General features: G+C 38.6%; 1 protein-coding gene across 2 annotated transcripts in view; it reads right to left on the bottom strand.

Moving 5' to 3' along the window:
* Positions 1-3,028: 3,028 nt before the first annotated feature.
* LOC105423205 (uncharacterized) overlaps positions 3,029-21,405 on the bottom strand; it is a 248,838-nt gene continuing 230,461 nt past the window's right edge. For both annotated transcript variants that reach the window (XM_089074502.1, XM_089074501.1), the window contains 3 exons: positions 17,446-18,405; positions 15,982-16,230; positions 3,029-14,569 (listed from right to left, as the gene is read on the bottom strand). In XM_089074502.1, the coding sequence (XP_088930628.1) occupies positions 14,478-14,569; positions 15,982-16,230; positions 17,446-18,405 (1,301 nt within the window). In that variant the 3' untranslated portion in view covers positions 3,029-14,477. The remainder of the gene's footprint in view (positions 14,570-15,981; positions 16,231-17,445; positions 18,406-21,405) is intronic.

The following is a 21,405-nucleotide window of genomic DNA, read 5'->3' as shown; positions in this document are numbered from 1 at the left end:
TCGGAACACACGACGGCGACATACGCGGGCAGATAGGGTGGGACATACAGGTTATTTTCCAATCAGAGCGACGCGATGACCGGCAATAGTGGCGTTATCGATCTCGCTTGCACCGCGACCAAATTGCGAGTTTGAGTTGCGAGAGAATTAGATATCTATTTTTTTTTTTTTTTTTTTTTTTTTTTCGATAAACGACGTGTCAACAAATCCTCAATGCATCAACATATTTTCTTAACATTCACAGTATTGTGACGTACGGTACAAAAGAACCGAATGTTATAAAGTGATAAAAAAAGAAAACGATGTTTTAATTACAGGAACTGGACATCATCAGGAAATCCTGTTTTAGTCTTAGAATAATACGAAACGTACGATCACAAAAAATACCGACGTTATTTACCAACTGCGATAATATACCGAAATTACAAAAAACCATTATTCTGGTTAACAAATATTTTTGACTGGCTTGTTTTTTATATGAGGAAATAAATTAATGTAGTTACGTAACAATAATGTAGTTACGTAACTGGGACATAATCACGTAGTGATTATCTTTGATAGCAATGTGGTAAAAATAAATTTTTTTACAGCGCTGTATTTTATATATTTAACAAGAAAACTATATAATATTATTAATAACCATGTAACAAAATAAATTTCTAATTTTTGTATTATGATTTTAGGATATCTACATAGAGAGAAATATCAATTACATAGAGAAAAGTATACCAGTTAATTTATTTATTGTCTGCAATATAATAACTGACTTGCTTTTGAGAAAGATTTCTGGAATACATTAATAGAAAACTCGATAAATACTCATTAATGAGAGTAAAACAATGCACATAGAATTTTATAAATAAATATTATTGTACGTGCACGATGTAAAAATCTCCCGTAGCGAGATCTAATTATTGCACGGTAAAATGTAATTAAACATGCAACATGAAAGCCACGTTGTTGCGCAGTTAAATTTTCAGAAATCATATTGTCTTCCACATGCATTGTGTTTCATTTATTTATTATTCTTGCTGATCAATGCAAAGATGTGCCCACAAAACGTATTATGAAAACTTGATAATAAAAGGAATCAATATTGTATTTTAATGACGGCGATAACGGTAATGTTATGTCTGTAACGATTATTGAACGCGGTAGAATAAAAGTAGGATAAAAAATATATCTCTATCAAAAATTATATACATAAGCTGTAGCAGCAATTATTACTTAAAAATTAATTTTCTCTTGGCGAGTATCGAACAAGATCGTCATTTATCGACTACGTCGCATTTTAAATTAACTCGAAAGCAAGTTGTCTTCTTATGCAATTTCGTCTTATACATTTTATATTGATGCTTAACTTCATCAAGACTTTTTCTCTCAATAGCGTTCAGTAATTCAATTTTTGAAAAAAAATTCGCAATTTTATATCCGTGAAAAAAATTTGCGGTGGAATACTTTGCAAGATGCAACGTACGTAAATTATACATCAACGTTTACACGATAATCGATAATAATATATATTTCGCAGCGGCGCGGTTGAAACATATTCCTCTTTCGCGAGAATTCATGTTGCGCTGCGAAAAGGGGTAATGTCGATCGTATGGGTGATAAAATGCTGTGATACGAGCGCGGGTTAGTTTCGTTTCTTTTGTGTGACATGCTGAGCAAGCGATCTACGACTCTTGGTAGCTGCCATTTACTTCCAGAATTATGTGTGGAGGATCGTTGTGTTCACAGAGAGAACGAAACTATATGACGCCAATGATATCGCCATCATGATAGTAATTTTATTGTATTATGCTATTGCTTTTGTCATTTGCTCTCCGGCAAATCGGATTCCGGACATCGGATAAAAAAAATATCGTCTCATCTTTATTCAGTTTTTGATTTCTATCGTGTTTATTTTAATATAAAAATTCATGAGAAATCTGCGATGAAAAAAACAATGGGGGATATTGAAGGGAATAGTTGAATTTATTATAAGCGGCATAAGTACGACAAAAAACAAATACGAAAATAATAACTGTCATCATCAATGACAACTTTTGCTCTACACAAAAGATGAATAGTTTCCGAATAATTATTATTAAGCAATCGTGCGTCTTTAAATAATAGATATTCGCGAAGGAAGATAAAGAATTTTTTACGATTGCTAAAGAATATTTTACGACACATTTAACATGCATAATTCTCATTTTCAAAATATTTGCAGAAGTATATACATAATAAAATTGTATCTCTTTCTTAGAAAACTAATATATATATATATATATATATATATATATATATATTACCTGGTTGTTTCTTCTTTGATGCCTCGAGAGATGCAACGATGTGTATCGTTGATGCGATGCCGCACTGCGAGCCGCAATCCGTGGCGATGTATCTTCTTCCGGCGGAGAAAGAAAACCCAGCGATTTTTTTTTTTTTATTTTCATTAAATTACAAAACGATCTCGGGGGACGAAGAAAAAGTACTTATCCCACGACATCCATCAAAAACAGCTCCTCTCTTCTTTCCGCGTCCCCGTGCAAATGGTAGTAAATAACGGCGGAAACTCGCACGCCGAATCTCGATCTTGCCACGTGCCAGCTAACTCCGGCAGAAAGAATTTATGTGTCCGTGCGTTGCTGTTATAGCCGCGCGAGACAGTCGACTGCGATCGTAAAGAAAGAAAGACCTTAAATCAAAAAGGGGCATCGCTCTTCGCCAATTGGCCGCTCGCAACGCAACAATAAATCCGGCTAGGCACGAGCGAGAAAAAGAGTCTCGAGACGCGAGACGCGCTTCTTCCCGCGCTGTCCGAAGAAATGCCAATTTTGAACAGGTGACATGAAACGTCGATTCCGAGCTTCGATTTCCAATTTTATTCATTTTACTCAATTTTATTCCGCAGTCCGAAAAATTATTCCGCTTATAAAGAGCTCATTAACACTGTAACTATTAATAACGATAAATTAGTAAAAAAAAATGTTACGCTGTTTAAGGGTTAACTTTTTCATAGAAATAAAATCCCCCAGAGGTATTTCGAGCTTCGAGATTTTATTTTAATCTCCCCAGTTGTAGCAAGACACTGTAACAGTATTTATAATAATTAACACACTCGCGCGTCGCCGCCGCGACAACAAAGACTTGCGGTATAATATTCAATCATAATTCAGTCTGAAATTCGATTATTGCTATTTTATTCAACAACATATTTTTTTCATTTCTTTTTTACTTCTTCATCATTTTTGCTCCGTTATCTCTCTCTTTCTCTTTCTCTCTTTCACACACTTTCTCTCTCTCTCTCTCTCTCTCTCTCTCTCTTTTTTTCTTTTCCTCTGCGGGCGCTGCAATGAAATTCTGTGAGGGGGTTTCTGTTTCAGAAGAGACGGCAACGATTGTTTAAATAGATTATCATAAGAGTATCTCGTTCGTGTGTATGTATGTGTGCATATGTACGCGTATGTCAGTGTATTTATATATATATATATATATATATATATATATATATATAAAGTGTATTTACGTTTTTCTTCTCATGTGTGTTGCATATATACATACATATATAGTTTGTTACAAGGCACAGGTAGCTTACACACTTATCTTTCCTTTCTTCACGATTTACACACTATAATACCCCATACACGCGTCCACGCATTCAGTATTGCTTTTGCCATTCATTCGACAAACTACTAAATCGTATTTTTTCGCCGATCTCATCGCCAATCGTCGTATTCGGTCTTACTTATCATGACGACGCACGCCCAGGATAATTGGATAATGATGGCTCATACTTCTACATCTGTGTGTAAATATCGCAATCCGTTCAGTTTAACAATGTTAAAGCCACAAGCGGATGCAAAAAGAGCCTACGTGACATTTACAATGCAGATGTTAAAGAGAAAAATTCGATATGAGATTACAAGTGAAACCAAAGATAAGAGGATCATAAATAAAATATGATATACGAAGCGTTCCTTGAAGGAAGAAATATTCGCGGAGACGTTACCGCACTTTATTTCTTATATCGAAAGCTCCATCAGCAACGGAAGTCCGTAAATGATTGTCCGTTGTGTAATCGCGAAATTACAGTAGTTGTGCTGGTCGATTTAAAGCGTTCGAGGCATGATTCGCGACACATAATGCGAGTTCTTAATGGACTCCGCTTCGGCACGCGACGTGAGCGATCGATTTTACGTTCGATCATCAATTCGTATTGTCGGGACGATGTCGAGCAAGCGATTAAAGCCGGAGAGAAACGGCAGCCGAGGTGGCGGAAAATTGTGCGACCGTAAATGGCAGCGACGTGCTCGTTTTGCGCTCGCGCGCATGAAAAGGCCGACTCGTACAGTATTCGTATTTCGATAGAAATCGACGTACGACGTGTATTTTTTTTTTTTTCTTTTCCAATATAAGCTTGCTGCAAAGATCAATCGGGATAATGCTAATCTTTAACGAACTCCGTAAACTTTATTTCGTAATACGAAAAATAAATTGTCGAACGATCTCTCCTTCATTCCTCTCCTTCGAGAAGGCATTCGAGGCTAAAAGTAATTTTTCAACGCATTCGTATCTTAAATCTTAATTTAATGTAAAAAATAAATATTATTTCATATCGTTTGTTATTATCAATGGAAACCGTGGCGGATTTTTATTGCGTTTGTTATGCTTGTTGGCCAATAGCTTCTTATTCCAATATAATGCTGCTTTGGCATTTTCATGAAGATATTGTATTCGGTGAACAGACTTTCCGATTGCTCATCTGACCTGGATTCGATTCCGGTTCGGTAAACCGTTGGGAGAATCGCTTGCGTAACACGACGGCCGATCGTTGTCGCTTTACTTCGACAATTCGCCTAAGCAAATGAGGTTTAAACTACGAGGAAGTATGCAAATTCGAAGCGATCATGTATCCAGTTTCCTCCCGTCGTACCAATGGCGAAACTTCTTGACGAGCTCGCAAGGGATTATCTAACACGAAAATTAGGTGACCTGATTTTCCATTTACGTCTTCATATCATTACAAATTGGTTAGATATGGCAATGACTTGAAAAAAGGCACCGGTAATAGAGACGCCAAAGTTGTGCGTATATTCGAAGAATATAGAATAGAAGGAATAAAAATATAACAAAAAGGAATAAATATATAATAAAATAAGCGTTTATAAGCACTCTTTAGTTATACAATGCTATTATTATATTACAAAATTATTTAAAATTATATGATGTTATATGATGTTATTTTCATTTGCAATAATAAAACTCGTAACTAGCAACAAGAAAGAGCACGAATAAAAACACAATGTACAAATTATTTGAATTAATGTTACATTAGAATTTCAAAAATATTAAAACCAGAACAAATATTGTATTATTTTATCCTTTTATTTCGCTTCCAAATAAAGTGTCTCTCCTCTTCTCGATTCCGAGTTTTTTGTAATACCATTAAAAAATTAACGTTTCGCAATTACGATATTTTATCATGTTATTCCGATGAAATAGAATCGCCTGCCTTCAGTGGCAATTTTCGACTCATGTTACAGTACATTTGCCAAAATTTTTATATTAATATCAGGATAGTTGGTTTTTTTGATTCCACATGAACTCGTGCAAGATAATCCGATTTGAGTTCTGCCTCTCAAATTTAAAGAGAATAAAATATCAGGCGACGATGGTGACTTCCGTCGTTTTTTTTTTTTTACATTTTGCCCCGCGGTTTTTGCGCTCGCTGCACGAACGTGCGTTTTCTTGAACGCATCTGACAATACGCACGCCAAACAATCTATGTACATATATCGGAATTAGAGTACGCCATGAACATGTACATCAGTAACCAGTTCTAGTCGCGCAGATTGTACCACTCTGTGCGATATTGAAAATTAATGATTGTTTCTTGATCAAGTTTCCATGCTCAATAACGCGGTCATGTTACTATGATTTAAAATAAAAGCAATATAGTTTTATTTATATAAAAAAATAAATAAAATAAAATAAAATAACTAAAGTTTGATTCATATATATATATATATATATATATATAATTCGTAAGAATTGTATTAATTATTATATTAATTCGTATTGGTATCATTCAACACACACACACACACACACACACACACACACGCGCGCGCGCGCGCGCGCGCCGCACGCACACATACACACAGACAGAAACTACAAAAAAACATTTAATAATGTTAATAATGCAATAAAATAATTTTATCTTTATCAGTAAAAAAAGTCAAATGTGATAAGAATAATCCTTGAGATCGATATAATGAAACTAATTGAGAATCAATCCGATGCGAGGACATCGTTCAGCGTTATTCGAACAGCGTAATTACATCTCACGCACGCATTCGCAGCGCGTTGTACATTCGGGGTGGGCCATCGCTGAGGGTGTAGCGGAAGGTTATTCCTGTCGTTGTTCGGATAAGAATGTCGGAGGAGGAAAAGGGGGTAGAGGGGCGGACGAATCTAGCCGCGTGTCTCGCCGGGGGACGGAACGGCAGATTGATCCGATAGAACTTGGATTGCTCGTCGAGGGATGATTGTCCCTTGATTGAAAACGTCCTCAAATCGACGGAGGGTGCGACTGCGCTATATTCGAGAAAGGAAGGTGGCGGCGAATCCCCGAGTTTGCGAAAGCCTCAGCGGCGCGCGGCAATTCCGCATGTTCCGAGAATACATTTTTTATGTTGACCTGCGGGGGAAAGTTGTGCTCTATCGTAAGATGAACGTCGACTACACATTTGGCAAGTGGAGCAGTAATGGCAACTAATCCATTTCTGTCTTATCTTCTTGACTTCTGTTTATAAAGAAAGATCACTATCGTAGGGATATATTTTTCTTAGATAAAGATGGCGAGAACCACAGTCAGAATGCTTTATATCGTTATATTTTTAATAATATTGAGATGTAAATCGAGGGTGAATGTGCTCTATATATAAAAATTTTTTTCAGTAGCACGCTGTCGTTACGTTATTGTATGTATGTAATAAACAAAATTGAAGAGAGCAATAAAAATGTTCATTTCTTTTTGCACAGTTCATGCCAAGTTCATCGGCTAGCTTTATATGAGAGGGTAAGTTGATGAGGGAGTTATTTTTTTAGGTGGCACGCGGCAAATGCGAAGGCCAAAATTTAGCGCGAAATTAGAGAAAACTTGCTCGCTTACCTCTCGTCGCCGTGGAGGATTAAAGCACAATGATGCTTAAAAACTTTCCCGTATTCGGGTTGTGAAAAACGCAGGCTATCAGCGAGTCGCATTTTTCTTCCCCCCCTTCTCTCCCTCCCCCTGTATTCTCGTAATCGAGACGCATCGCGGCTCTCATTCCCGCACACGTGGGAGTCATTACCTCCTACAGATTGGGGGAAGTTTCGCTGTTTCCCCATATGGCACCGGAGGCACTCTAATCTCCGGACGACGACGGTTTTCCAGTTGTGGACATCGCTGCGTGCGACACGTCAAGGTCGAGTGATAATTTTTCAGAATTTAACCATTTTTAGATATTTTTAACAAAAAAGTATTCAAAGAAAAGAACATTCAAGAAACCACATTTTTTTCTTTAATGAATAATTACACATTGTGGCATGATAATTATTTATAATTATTAATGTACATAATTAATATTAATATTGCATTATTTCGTCAATTAAGAATTCTGCTGGAATAATAAAAGAGCCTAAGAATCTTTTTAAATTTTCAAAAAAAGAATGTGGATTTCATCTACAATCTTGGAATGGGTGAAATGTATTGATATAAGATTAAGATGCATTCTTACGATACGTTCTATGGACCATTTCTAATAACAAAGAACTGATACGAGACGCGAGTTGTTGCGGACCGGATATCCCCGATACTACCGCTCCTCTTTTCGTAGGCCGGATATGCGTATGATTCACGAAGGGAAGTAAGCGCGGAATTGTTTTCGAACGACCATGTACAGGCGGGATTTTATTGGAATATCGATCCTAGGGGCGCGGGAAGTCGACGGATCTACGATATTTCCGGAAGCTATGAAATAAAGCGTCGTGCGTTTAGCGATATCGGAGTTATAACCGTAAATATATTTATGACGATATAAATTGCGAGCTCGCGAGCATGCTCGTTGCTCTTCTACCTTTTTTGAAGAGAGAAAACCAGAAATGTACTTCCGTTTTCGTAGCTTCCCATCAAGTGAATAAGATCAATAATAACAATGGGAATGGAATTATTATTCAAATGTGAATTTAAACTTAATAACGTTAGAAACGATATTTGTGTCTTTTATATAACTATTTCTGATGTATATTCTATTATAAAAATAAAAAAAGCGATATGAATAATTACGTATGTATATTGCGAATGAAGTAAAAATATCTTGACACATATCAGAGAGGGAAACTAATAAAATAAAGTTATAATTCACATCACTTTGTATTAAATTCTGAATTATTATTTTTACCTAATCGTCTAAAAATAAATTAGATCGGTTGTTTTAAAAATGTAACAATCTGAGATTTTTGAAAATATAAATATTTAAACAGTTTAAAGATATAAGTATTTAAATAGTTATTATTTCATGAATATATACGATTGTCATCTAATATAAATAGAATGTAAGAACTAAAATAAAGAAGAATAATTCTGAAAAATTTGATTTGAACATTGCAAAAGATAGCTACGAGTACATTCTGAAAATAAGAAAGAAAAGAAATTAGATAAAAAATATCATGAAAGAAAATCAATAATTTAAAGGCGTTAACCTACAGCTATATTAAGATTAAATGTATGAATCTGTTGTTCTATCACACAGATATTTCTATGTTTTAGACGAAAAAAAAACCGCCATTTTCTTTAATTAAATATTTTCAATTTATGGCGGCATGGCCCGTTGCCGAAAAACGATCGATTCAACTTATTAAAGCAGGATTGATGATCTCGCTATATAATCATATCGTTCATTTGTCACGAGGCCGACCTCGCCGTGACCCGGTTGACCCGCGGGATGCATCGGGAATCTCGAGAGATACAGTCGGTGGCAGCGGCGATCTTAAGAATGAGAACATAATCCGCAATACGAAGGGCAATATACCGCGCGCGGAGTACTCGCACCGACACGAAAGTAATCCGATAATCCCATCAGACGAGCTTCCATAAAATCGTTAATCGTCGGTCCACCGCCGCGCCACCGGCCCGAACCGGCTGAAACGCGGTGTTCTAATCCCGGTTCGGTATTCACGTCGGTTTCGAAGCCACATTCGCACTGCGGTGAAATCAACCGCGCGCAACGCGTTCGCGAGAAGCGCGTCTTACCGTCGTTCGGGGGATTGTTGCAGCGAAACGACGTAGTTCCACTCGAATTGGTGCTCCGAACGAAAATATTGGCGTTAGTTGTTTGCGAAACAACTTCCGAACTTGTTTCGCTGAACGAAGCTGTATATATGTCTATCCCCTTCATCGGCAAGCTGGGGGCACTTTGAGGGCACGTTCGATTCTTCGATTATAAATTTTAGAACTGACGTACGAATGTTTTTTTTCTAAAAACGTAAAAAAAAAATGTTTACGATAGGAAGAAATTTGTTAATTAAAAAATGTCGCAAATGTATGAAAATTTTTTTTCAGACATTTATACAGTTTAGGACAATAAAACTGCGACGAAAACTGCAGTGATCCTCAAAGTCCCAAGATTGCTAACGGAAGATACTAAAGCTTTGCAAGTTGCTGAGAATTCTCTCTTGTCTGATTTTCATTTTTTTTTTAAATGAGTAGCAATATCTTTTTTTTGAAATTTTGCGAATTATTTCAATTTCATTGCCAATTATGGAAGAAAAAGCGAACGAAAAGAAACAGGGAAAACAATTATTATGTTGTAAGTGTTTTTTATAAATTAAGTTTCCTGTGAAAATTTGATTTGAGCTTATTATGTTACGTAAAATAATTCGCTTCTTGATTGTGGTCAATATTTTGTACCAACGTAATTTTCGTTGGTACAAAAATCAAACGGACAGCGTGCAAATAAAGTGCGAATTTTCTTTTGAAAGGGGATGGTCGGTTTCCAATTTTCTGCTGGTGGTTGTCTAATCTATCGAAAACAACAACGAGTGAGGAGAATGTTTCTGTTTCTCATTAGCGACTCCATTAGCGGAATACTCGTGCACGATATTAGGGCGCAATGTAAATTGGCAGGATTAAATGCATCGGACGATTGCATCAATCTCATTAAATGCCGCGCATAATGTTTGGCAAGAGAGGGAGGGCAAAAGAGAGAGAGCGGTTCGAACGGAGGCAGTCGGGGTTACTAACGATGTTTGGGGATGCTCTGATAATTATCGAATCCCTCGACGTTGTTTGCGTCAGGCAAATCGAAAATAATAGAATATTCGAACATTTGTCCGGCTATGTTCTCGTGTCTTTTATTTGCGAAACGCGATAGTTTTTTTTAACTCTAAAAACTACGCGCGATAAAATTCGGAAAATGTTTTCCCTTCATAGAATTCAATTGTGATTTGGTCAGAGGAATATTTTGATTTTTATTCATTTTTTAAAGTATTTCCCCCTCTGTAAGGGTAACGTCGATATAAATCCGATTCTTCAGAGATAATAGGACGTTGTCTGTAGACGAATCGTTCTAAAACGATACTTGTTTACGAATATAAACCGCGAGAGAATGGAAAAAGTTAGAAAGCGAAGGGCGCCCACGTAGCAATGTTTGAATAACCATTTTCATTCTTTAATATCGCCCGTTCGTTTCGGTCTTCTCTTTGCCATCAGCTTTGCTTAATCTGATTATTGCATGCATTCCATAACTTTGCATATAACGGGAATCATGAAAACAAACAGAAATATATAGGAGTAAAATATATGCGATTGAAATATCCGCGCTCGTCTGGCAATATAGATGAAATAATTAAAAAAAATTGCAGACTCGGAATCTGAATGATTTCAAACGTAATGTGTGATCATCCTTGTTCTAACTTTAAAGTAAAATGAAACATTTATTCTTCTGCTAACCGCATGCTAAATATATAATTAATAGTAATTAATTATTCCAATTAACGATAGTTAACATATAATCTAAGCATAAATTTAAATATTATATATATTATATATAGAATATTAATGATATATTAAGTTATTATATATAATATATAAATATATATTATATATGCATTTATATGTGTGCGTATGTGTTTGTGCTACCAATAATTCCATCAAAATTTGAAAAATTTTGATTAATATATTTCATAGCGTTTTAAATGGTTCTCGGATCATGTGGAACACGACTGACTTTTCTTCGAGTTAAAGTTCAATCAGACGATCTAATTCGTTGTTCAGTTTCCACGAAAAAAATATTCAAAAAATTTAGAAAATTTAGTTTAAATTAATTCTTTAAAGTGGTTATAAAAGGATGGAATAAATCATTATTATTTTTTTTTTTTTTCACGCTCCGTCGATGAGAGGCCTCATGTTATCACGGAAGTCGCGTCGTCAGACGCGAGATTGACAATCGCAGAGACGATTAGAATTGTACACACGTGGCTCGTGACCGCGGGGCACCTGGATCAGATCTGATTGCTGTTCACAATGAACTTATTATCTCTAAGAAAGCTAGAGAAATCTTAACGGCTAGACCCGATATTAATTCTACTTCATATACGCTATATATATGTATACACTGCGTTTGTAGGTACAGTATGGCTCCTAAAAGTGATAACCGCTAAGTGTCCTAAGTAGCCTACCTAAGTCCTACCTGTCGGTGAAAAATGAGAATGCGCCGCTCGCGCTTGTCGCAATTGCTGCGTGCGCACTGACAGTTAATATCTTCACGGTGTACCACCCGCCGGGTACCCGAGGGTACCCCCCCCGTCATTGAAAGACGATCGATCCCTCTCTTCTGAGAACCCTGAAACGGAGACACTGCCGCCCGATGAAGTGCGTTATGTCCGAGAGGATCCGAGTAGGCGAGAAATAACACGCGATGCTTCAACGATCCTGACGATCGACTGGGGCGAAGATGGGACAACGCAAAGTGACGTATCGGATCGAAATTTTTCACGAACATCGGTCGCGAGCAATTTCGATCGAGATCGACGAGAGAAAGAACGAATAATTAGACGCGAATGAAACGAACGGCAAATGATAGCCCGATGAGACTTTCATCGCATCCGTTAAATCTTACTTCCTCTCGAGAATCGATCTCGCCGACGTCGTTGATTAATTAAACCGAAACCCGACGGAAAATCTTAATGGCGTAGAAATTACGTACGACACGATTGAAAAAGTGCTAAAATAGCGATTGGCTTTTTCCTATGGTTCACGCTTTTTCATTTCCTCTCCCCTCTCTCACTCTCGTTCCCTTCCATTCATCCCAACTCTTTTTCATTTTCGCACACACACACACACACACACGCGCATACGCACGTTTTTTTAGTTCTCACATTCACGCACTCTTTCTCTTGTAACCCTAACTACCTCTTTGTTTGTCTCTTCCTTCTACATCTCTCGTCACTCGATTACAGCTTAATTATTACAAAGATGGTTGTACAATAATATATAATATAGACTCTGTATTAGTTACAATAATATCGTAGCGTCCTACACGTCACGTCCGGCCTCTCTTTATCGTCACTTAATCGCGAAAATCGGAACTAATTAATTGAGTTCCTCTTTCGAGTTAACGCCCTCACGCTCGATTCTCACTAAGCGCAACATCTTCCTCGTTATCATCGTTCTCTCGAGCGTGCCGCCGCCGCGTAAAATGCGTCTGTGCATGCGTGTGTGTGTGTGTGTGTGTGTGTGTGTGTGTGTGTGTGTGTGTGTGTGTGTGTGTGTATAAGTCTCTGTATACATGTTTCGTGTATCTTTATTGCTTATTGCTTAACGTTAACGTTCGTGCCGAGCGGGTCGCCGAAGAGACCGTTGTCCGCGCGCATCCCGTCCGTTAATTAAGCTAATCGATTGCTCACGGGAGACAAAGACCCCCGCGTCGCCACCGCACGTTTAACGTTAAAGGCAAGCTCCCTCGACTTGACGGTGACATCGCACGCGATCTTTATCCTCGACGAATAAAAACTTAGGATCAGGCGGGGGCCGCGTTTGCGTCGCATCCAACAAGATGCTAATGAAGCGAAAATATAGATCAAAGGATCACCCGTCTGCCTCTCTCGCGCGGAGGGACGCGTCGCGTCGTGCGATTTCCCCCTCGGCGCCCCCTCACAACGCATGAATAAAGAAAAATGTGGTGAGCCGTGTGAACCCCGAGGAAGAGAGAAACTGGCATACCGGCGAAAGAACATCCCTCGTCCCGTCTAATAATCTCTTGATCTTCTTCAATCCTCGATTGATTCGGTGGAAATAATATTACATGTTTGTTCTTATAGGCTATAAGAGAATTTCGCCATACTAATTAAGGGTCTATCGCTCAGCTAAAAACTCCTCGTACTCGGTCAGCTCGTTCTGCGAAGGACGAGCGACTCACCATTCGATCCATTTCCCTTCATCCTTCGTGGCGTCGCTTCGTTCAGCGCGAGGATCCACTCGATCCGTCGAAAAACGACAGCGTGACGCGATCGCCATCGCGAATATTACATGTAATTAATCGATATAATTAATACGCGTATTAATTGTCGTCGGCTACTCGGTACTTATTGAGGGTACATGCCCGAGAATGAGCAAAGAAATGAGCGAACGCTCCCGGCGAAGAAAATATTTATCGAGTAAAATTGTTTCTTCATCTTCCCTTTTTGCACTTATCGAGGACATAGTCTCTTTGTAGTAGTCACCTTTTTTTTCCTGACCATCCCTTAAAAAGTCGCGAGTCTTATCGGCTAGAACGAGAGGACGATCGATCCTACGAATCGCGGGGTCCTTTGTCCTTTGACCGAGGTTCGCGATCGTTCGTCGCGATATGGCCGTGATATCGCCTAATCATAAAAATCGCCTAACAATTTCATTCAGCTCCGTTCGACTTCAATGTTAGTGCCTACGCGCTACGTCCGGTAAAAAAAATCTACTGGCCAGGGAAAACTCACGCTCGAGTTGCCATCTCGATCGCGCCTTTGATGATTTCTTTCGAATTTCTTCCGTTGGCTCTTCGACGAGATGATCCTTCGTGCGATCTTCCTTTGTGTATTGTTCACCATTCGTTATTCCTTACCCGTTTTCGTCGACGGTGCAGCTTCGGAATGACGAATGCGAGTGCGAACGCGAGTTTCTCCCGACAGTTCGAAGAAACTAACAGAAGCCACGATCACAATTGCCTAAACCGGTCGATGGCTCCTTTTTCCCCCCGCATCTACCTCATTCGCAGTTTAAGATTGTACTCTTCCACAGCTTTTACATACATCCGGGCGCTCGATCGATCGGTCAATCGATCGAATGCGCCATATGCCACAGTCGATCACTACGTCGCGAATATCTCCCATAACGAGCTCACTTGAGTGTCCGATACCGCGTCTGAGTCTGAGCCTTAATTGATTTCGATTAGTTGTCGCGCTTTCGATTAGAATCACCTGAATATCGCGGCGACCGTCGTCAGCAGAACGATCGTCAGGTACGTCGATCGGCCGATCTGCCCGCCGTTCGTTTCCATACATTGGCCTGCAACGAAACAGATGACCAATTTTTATTCACCTTGAGAAGCGTTCTCAATGCATATAAATGTGCGTGAAATAGAAGCAATGCGTGTTTAGTTTTTTTTTTTTTTTTTTAATTAGGCAACATTCATTTTTATGATTAGTCAAGTTCGATATTTCTCATAATATAAGCAAACATTTTACAAGTACGTGCTAGATATTTTTCTCAAAAGTATACGTACTGAATGTTAAATTATAATTATAATACAGAGAACCAACCTCGAGATCCAAACTTTTGATTCTCTATAGATTTTTTTTAGAAAAGTATTAATAGAATATTTTTTAAAAACATTCCCAATCATCTACATAAGTTAATCATCTTAGTGGCTTTAAATTAATAAATTAGTTTCTTCTCGAATTAGAATCACAAATTTTGCAATGTGTGGTTTAAAATACTAGAAAGAACAGTTCCACATCGCGATAACGTCCGAACGTAGTAACATCTGATCGGACTAGAATCGAAAATGCAAGTGAAACAGATAGCACGATTAATAGCGAGGACAATATATCTTCCATATTTAACGGTTACTTCGCGCCTATGAGATAGCCTTAGGTCTAGTGACGCATAATTCAGCGTTTATCAACGTGCTGTCGCAGTCTATTTGTCACAGAGAGCTACGCGAGTGTCGCGCTAGATTATAGGGTAGCTGTCACGTTGCACCCTCTGCAACGAGATTTCGAGCGGCGCAATGGACGACAATCGCTGACTCCACGATTTCGATGATGCAGCCCTCACGTCACGAGGAAGTTGAAGTGTGCTGAACGTTTTGCGAAAGGAAGGAAAATCTCGTCGCGTTTTCTCGGTTGTGCGCAACGAGTTCCCGAGGGGTCCGCAATATTAAGAAAATATTCTCATATTTACGAAATTTATTATTTTTATCGTTTAATTGACATCAAGAAAAAGTTCATTTTTTTACTTCATACATTTTTTTTAATTTTTTTCTTTCTTTGACAATCATGTGTTAAAATAAATTTTAATCTGGCGGAAAATCTGGTAAGAAAAACTTTATAGATTTGAAACGGACGACGATATATGTGACAAATTATAATTTTGTATTTGATGCATAACAAACATGATGGAAAGCAGCTTCATAAATAAATAACGATGCGATGTTAAAAAAAATTTCACCTTTTAATAAATTCTTTTTGTAAAAGCTTAGTTAAGCTTAGTTTATTCCTAATATTCCGCCAATATTTAATGAAGCATTTTTATAAAATTGTCTCAATTGTATTGTATGTGTCTCTAATGCGCAATACATCCGAGTAACATCCGAGTTGCGTGTGCCCGTGCTTAGTGTTCTCGGATTAATGCTAATCCGAGGGGGTGAAACGGCGCAACGACGGAAAGCGAAAGGGTTGACGTAGGTTGCCACTTACCGGTGCTGGTAGCGTTGAAGGCCAACAGCGGCGTGGGCGGTGGGATGCCCCTCTGACACGCTGTGGGACTGGCAGTCAAACTGACAACTCCGCCGCTCTCTTTGTACATGAAGCACAGTCTACGGCTGTTTCTGTAGGGCTGCGCCCTGTTGTTCTCGCTGTTCGACCACGCTGTTCTGCGCGCCAACGGAGTAGCGATCACGAACTGCGTGCCCTCGGCGTCGAACCATCTACCGTGGCAGGAGTAGGCTGGAAGGCAAAGAGAGAGCACGGGGCTGCCAGAGGTCTTCGCGAAACATGGGAGGGTTGGAGAAAGTTTCGGGATAATAACGGCCGGGCAAGGGGGGGTTGGGGGTTGGGGTGTTTACGTCTCGACGGCCGTTATCCTTCGAGTGCCATTATTCCCCCTGAAATAAACTTCGACAGTGTCGAGGGTCGAGAGAATATTCACGGGACAGGCAAGCGTCTACACGGCGAGAGGGAAGGCGAGAGGAGCGGACGCGGTTCTTTCAAACATTCACGCGATTTCGATCTCGATGCGGAATCGCGGCAGGGGAGCCCGAGTATCATTTCGACGTGCCGTCGTAATGAAGTTACGACATTACCGGGATTGACAAACGGGGCGCGTTAAGTTTTCGCGGGCTCGATAAGAGGCGCGCGTGTTATATCGTCGCTTTAATGCTGAAAGACTCGCGAATTCGTCATACTGCCTCCGGATAATATATATTTTCGTAAGCGCGATAACTGTCGTGCCATTTCGGTAATCTTTATTCCCAACATTGACTTAATTAATATTAACTACGCAAATTCCCCGGGAAGACTTTTGTGATTATTTGATGGACCGTTCTTGTCTCTCTGTGTACTCGGAGCGGGCTTTTTCTAGATAGATATTAATCTTTTCTTCTGATATAGAAAGGAGAAAAAAAAAATGAAACAAAAGCCGAACATGACTTTACCTGTGCGTGGTCTCTCCGATTTTAAGCTGTCATCAATCATACTTTTTATATATAATTGATATTAATGCTGGAGGAAACTTTTCATTATAAGGATCATAAATTTTGATATTCTTCAAATAGTGGTTTATTTTTAAATACATTGTTCTCCAGATTTATTGAGTCATTTATTACTCACAAATCTTTTGAAATCGTAACTTTTTTAATAAAAAAATACACGATTAAAGTTAAAAACTAAAAGCATTTTGCGGGAGTTAAGCCTGGCAGAGATGCGAAGGAATAGTTCTTCTTCACAGAGAGAATTTTTATTAGGAAAAAAAGCCTATTTCGAAGCTATAATCGTCGGTTCTTCTTGCATCAAAAAGACACTTTTTTTAAGCCGCGTCGAATTCCACGCTCAAAATACCTTGAAAAAATAATCCACCTCCGTCGCTCGCGGTACTATGCTCGTATTCAAGAGGTCAGCACGGCACAAGGCTCTCGTTAAAGAGGAAGAAAAGTAGATAATTACCGGTGATAGCGTCGTCGTCGACGCAGTCACTTTGAAACTCCATCCTGTCCGCCGTGGAGCAGCCCACGGTTAAGGTCGTCACCTCGGAGTTGCACCTCGAGTCATCCTCGTTTCTCTTCTCCCTCCTCTCTGGAGTATCTTCGTCCCTCTCGTGTTCCTCGAGCTCCCTCTTCATCCTTAGGAGATCCTTATAGGTCATACCCTTGTCGCCTGGACTCTCCAATATAGATCTCTTTCTCGGCGGGCTCTCGACGTCCAGATAATTCCCAAAATAATCGTCCTGCACCTGCAGCGTGTTGGAGGTCCAGCTGTCGTCGGCGGCCCAGAATCGACCGACCGCGTCGTACGTACGAAAGTCTTCCATCTTCGGGTATCTTCTCGATCTGTTCGCCTTATCTCTCGAATTCATCCCCTCCTCGATCCTCGTCTCGCCCTCGTCTCTTCTGATCCTTCCGCGACTCATCGCGTATCTCGTGTTTTGCGGAACGCGTTCCTCGACGGCGCGCGACCTTCTCGTTTTAGAGCGCGAACTCTCGACGGCGCGTTGCTCTAGGTCGTTCGATCGCCTGACCTTCGCTCGCGAGACGCGCTCCCGCAGATCTCGGAAGGTCCTCTCCTCCAGCTCCGAGGATCTTCTCGGCGAGGAGACCTCCTCCAGACTATAGTCCTTGCGGCTCCGGTTGCCGCCGCGATTCGAACGCGCCCGCCGACCCATCCTCTCGTGAACCAGATACTCGTTGTTGGCCCGCCTCTTCTCGACCTCGTAATCCAGCTTGCGACCCCGCCGATCCTCATTCCTCTCCTGGGCATGCCGTACCTTCTCGCCGTCGTGTCGGATAGGCACGGACTCTTGCTGATGTTGGCCCCTGCGGCTCTCGCGCGTGTTCCGTTGATTCCGGTTCACGTCAGTCACCGTGAACTTGCCCAAGTACGGACAGGTATGCGTTTCCGGAGAGCTCGCTGCAACAAAAGGCAAACGCAAAACTTACAAAGATATCGCAAAATATCACATTTCACTTGCAGCCGAAACAAATATAGAATATTTTGAGAAATAAAGCATAAAGGTTTAAATATGCATATATTATAATATACATACACATTCACGATCAGCAAATATTTATATAAATAATTAAAATATATTATATAAATAATTAATTATTTTCTAATTTTTGGTATTTTTAAATGTCATTATATATTAGCTTAAAGATAATAATTATGTATATAATTATGTATATATAACAAATGTTCTTAAATTCATATTTGATTTCCAATATAAATAACTGTTTTAATAGCATAATATATGCGAGATGATATAATATTTATATTGTGGGCAGAGAGAATTTGTGATATGACAGAACAAGAATAAATTTTGCAGTATTATTAATGACGTGAAATATCACATTTGCTTCATTTAAAACATTAATATAATGCTGTCGTATAACTCGCGATTTACGATTATGTTTTTATATTTACGATAAAGAAGTTAATTTAATGTCTGACATGCGCAAAAAATGAAAAATGGCAGCACGATAAACATATAAAAACATATAAACATTTATCGTGCACTTCAAACGATACTTCTTGTCGCAATATTCGGACAATTTTGTATGAATGTAATAAAATTACAAAATGTATATTGTATTACAATATTGTTATTATTATTATTATTATTGTTAATATCACAACATATACACATGAATGTGCATAAATACTAATAAACGCAAATGGTATCGTAGATAAAAAGAGTTGCTGTAAATTAATGATGCTATCTACGAAAGTAAAGTACCGATATGCTCGTAATTTCTACGGCCTAAGAAGAAACTTTGAAGTTGAGTCTTAAACGGAATTTTAAATGCTGTAACTTTAGAAGTTGGGACAAGAAGCTCGACGAAGGTTATCGATCCCTGCTAATGATACTTTCTTGTTAGTGAGAAAGTACGGTATATTTTAAACCGGAAAGAAAAAAGTTCCGAAAAGAGCTACGGATATTCGAGTCTATTCAGAGAGTTCACATAATCATATTTATATCTCTTACGTATCGTGAGATATAGCTAAAAATGTTACGTAATAGTTCTAAATTTATAGGACTTAAGTTAATCGTTTTTCTGAAGTTGCAATTAATTTAGAGCAGTTATATGGTTTGCTCTAGAAATAGCATAAAAAAAATGTAACGTTATTTCTTTCAACACTTTTGTATAAAATTCTATATATTATTTTTTTGTAAAATAGTCTCATTAATATAATATATTATAAAATAGTCTCATTATTATGTATAAATCTTGCATTCTACAATGATTATTTAAAAATTTTTTAATTTTTACATATATGCATATATTTCAATATTTTTCAATTTGTTTTTTTTTTCTCTTTCAAAACAGGTTTTTCGTCCTATATACATATAATATGCACTATAATAAGTATCACGTCAATCACGCGCAAACAAGGGAAATGCATTGTGGTCTTAATGGAGGCTCGTTAGATGGGAAACGAGAAAAAGGAAGCTAGGAGTCTTTGGACGGCTCAAGAAAGCAACAGAAGACGACGAATGGTTATAACGAGAGAGCGTAAATCGACCATAGGCAGACACAATGCGAACTCTAACGAGACAAATCTGACGGCGCACCCTCGAGCCAAGGGTGCCACCCTCCCCTGGTCCGGTGAGCTGCATTATCGTTTTATCTCGATATCGAGCCTTCGAACCTCGTAGGCTAACGATCGAGTTCTGTCCACTCTTTTATATTTTACATTACAATACGTGCCTCAGGTTAATTGAAAGCATGCGATATACGATGCTCCAGGAGGGAGGGGGGGGGGGAGAGGAAAGAAAAAAGGAGTATACCGATTATCCTGCAGGGAAAATACAGCGAAGGGTTTAATTGCTATTTAATGTCGAAAGAGTTGGAAAAGTTCGGGTAAAGGGAGTTGGAAAAATTTACATTTACTTGCTCTTAATTAGAAAGCAAGATTCTGTTACAAAGTAACAGGATCTCACTTTCTAATTAAGTCTCAGAAAGATCCGCTTTAACAACGATATTATTTTATTTCATTTAATTGCAACTTAATTACAAAAAAATACGAAAATACTTAAAGAAACTGCGAGAATATGCGCGTGTAAAAGGAGGATTCGAATTAATCATTTATCGTGGAATCCATTCTAATTTTATTTTTACTCTTATTACAAGAATAGGATTCCGCTTTTGTTTTTATATTGCTGCTCCAATTTGCATTCACGAATTGTAATTCGATCTCAATGGTGGTTTGCGACGATATCGCGAAAATCTCGTTATTTTTACGGTTAATTAGACACGATTTTACGGCAATGCAAAAGCGATGTTCGGCCTCGGCGAAGGCGACTTGATTTTTCCGTCTCGTTAGGCGATTCCTGGCACGAAGGACTTGTCTAAAAGGACGGCACGTTAAGGGCAGGTTATCGAGAAAAGGTTGGGAGTCCCTTTGGTTCATTCCTTTGTGTTCGATCGGAAGGGCGAGTCACGAACTGTGGCTGATCGTTTTTTTATACTTTCTCGTTTATGAGATTTTTCGATAATGAAGCATATTTAGACTTGGCAAGTTGTTTAACAATTCACAATTTTACTTTTCCTCGTTTATCCTAATAATATTAATGACAAAGATGATTACTTTGATATAACTAACAAAGGTAAATAAAGATAAGGATAAATTTTACTTTCTTTATTACACAGCATTTTACATTTTGCAACGAAATCGATCCACTTTAATACTACGATATACTATCAAAGTAGTAAATCGCAAATTAGAGATATACATATATACATAGGGGAGCGTATCTTCCCTTATCACAATGTGCTAATCTGTTCTGTGAATCGCGTAACAATGAAGTTTCATGGAATCTGTCCCCAAGGATGTAACTACTAACCGCACAACATATCTATACTCCGCAGGAATGTTTGTAAAAACTGGAAAATATTTTTCGTCGTTTTA

This window comes from Pogonomyrmex barbatus, unplaced genomic scaffold (assembly GCF_055798465.1).
Source record: "Pogonomyrmex barbatus isolate J1 unplaced genomic scaffold, ASM5579846v1 scaffold17, whole genome shotgun sequence".
Taxonomy (NCBI): Eukaryota; Metazoa; Arthropoda; class Insecta; order Hymenoptera; family Formicidae; genus Pogonomyrmex; species Pogonomyrmex barbatus.
Note: the sequence above shows the minus strand (reverse complement) of the source record. Positions and strands in the feature narration are given on the sequence as shown.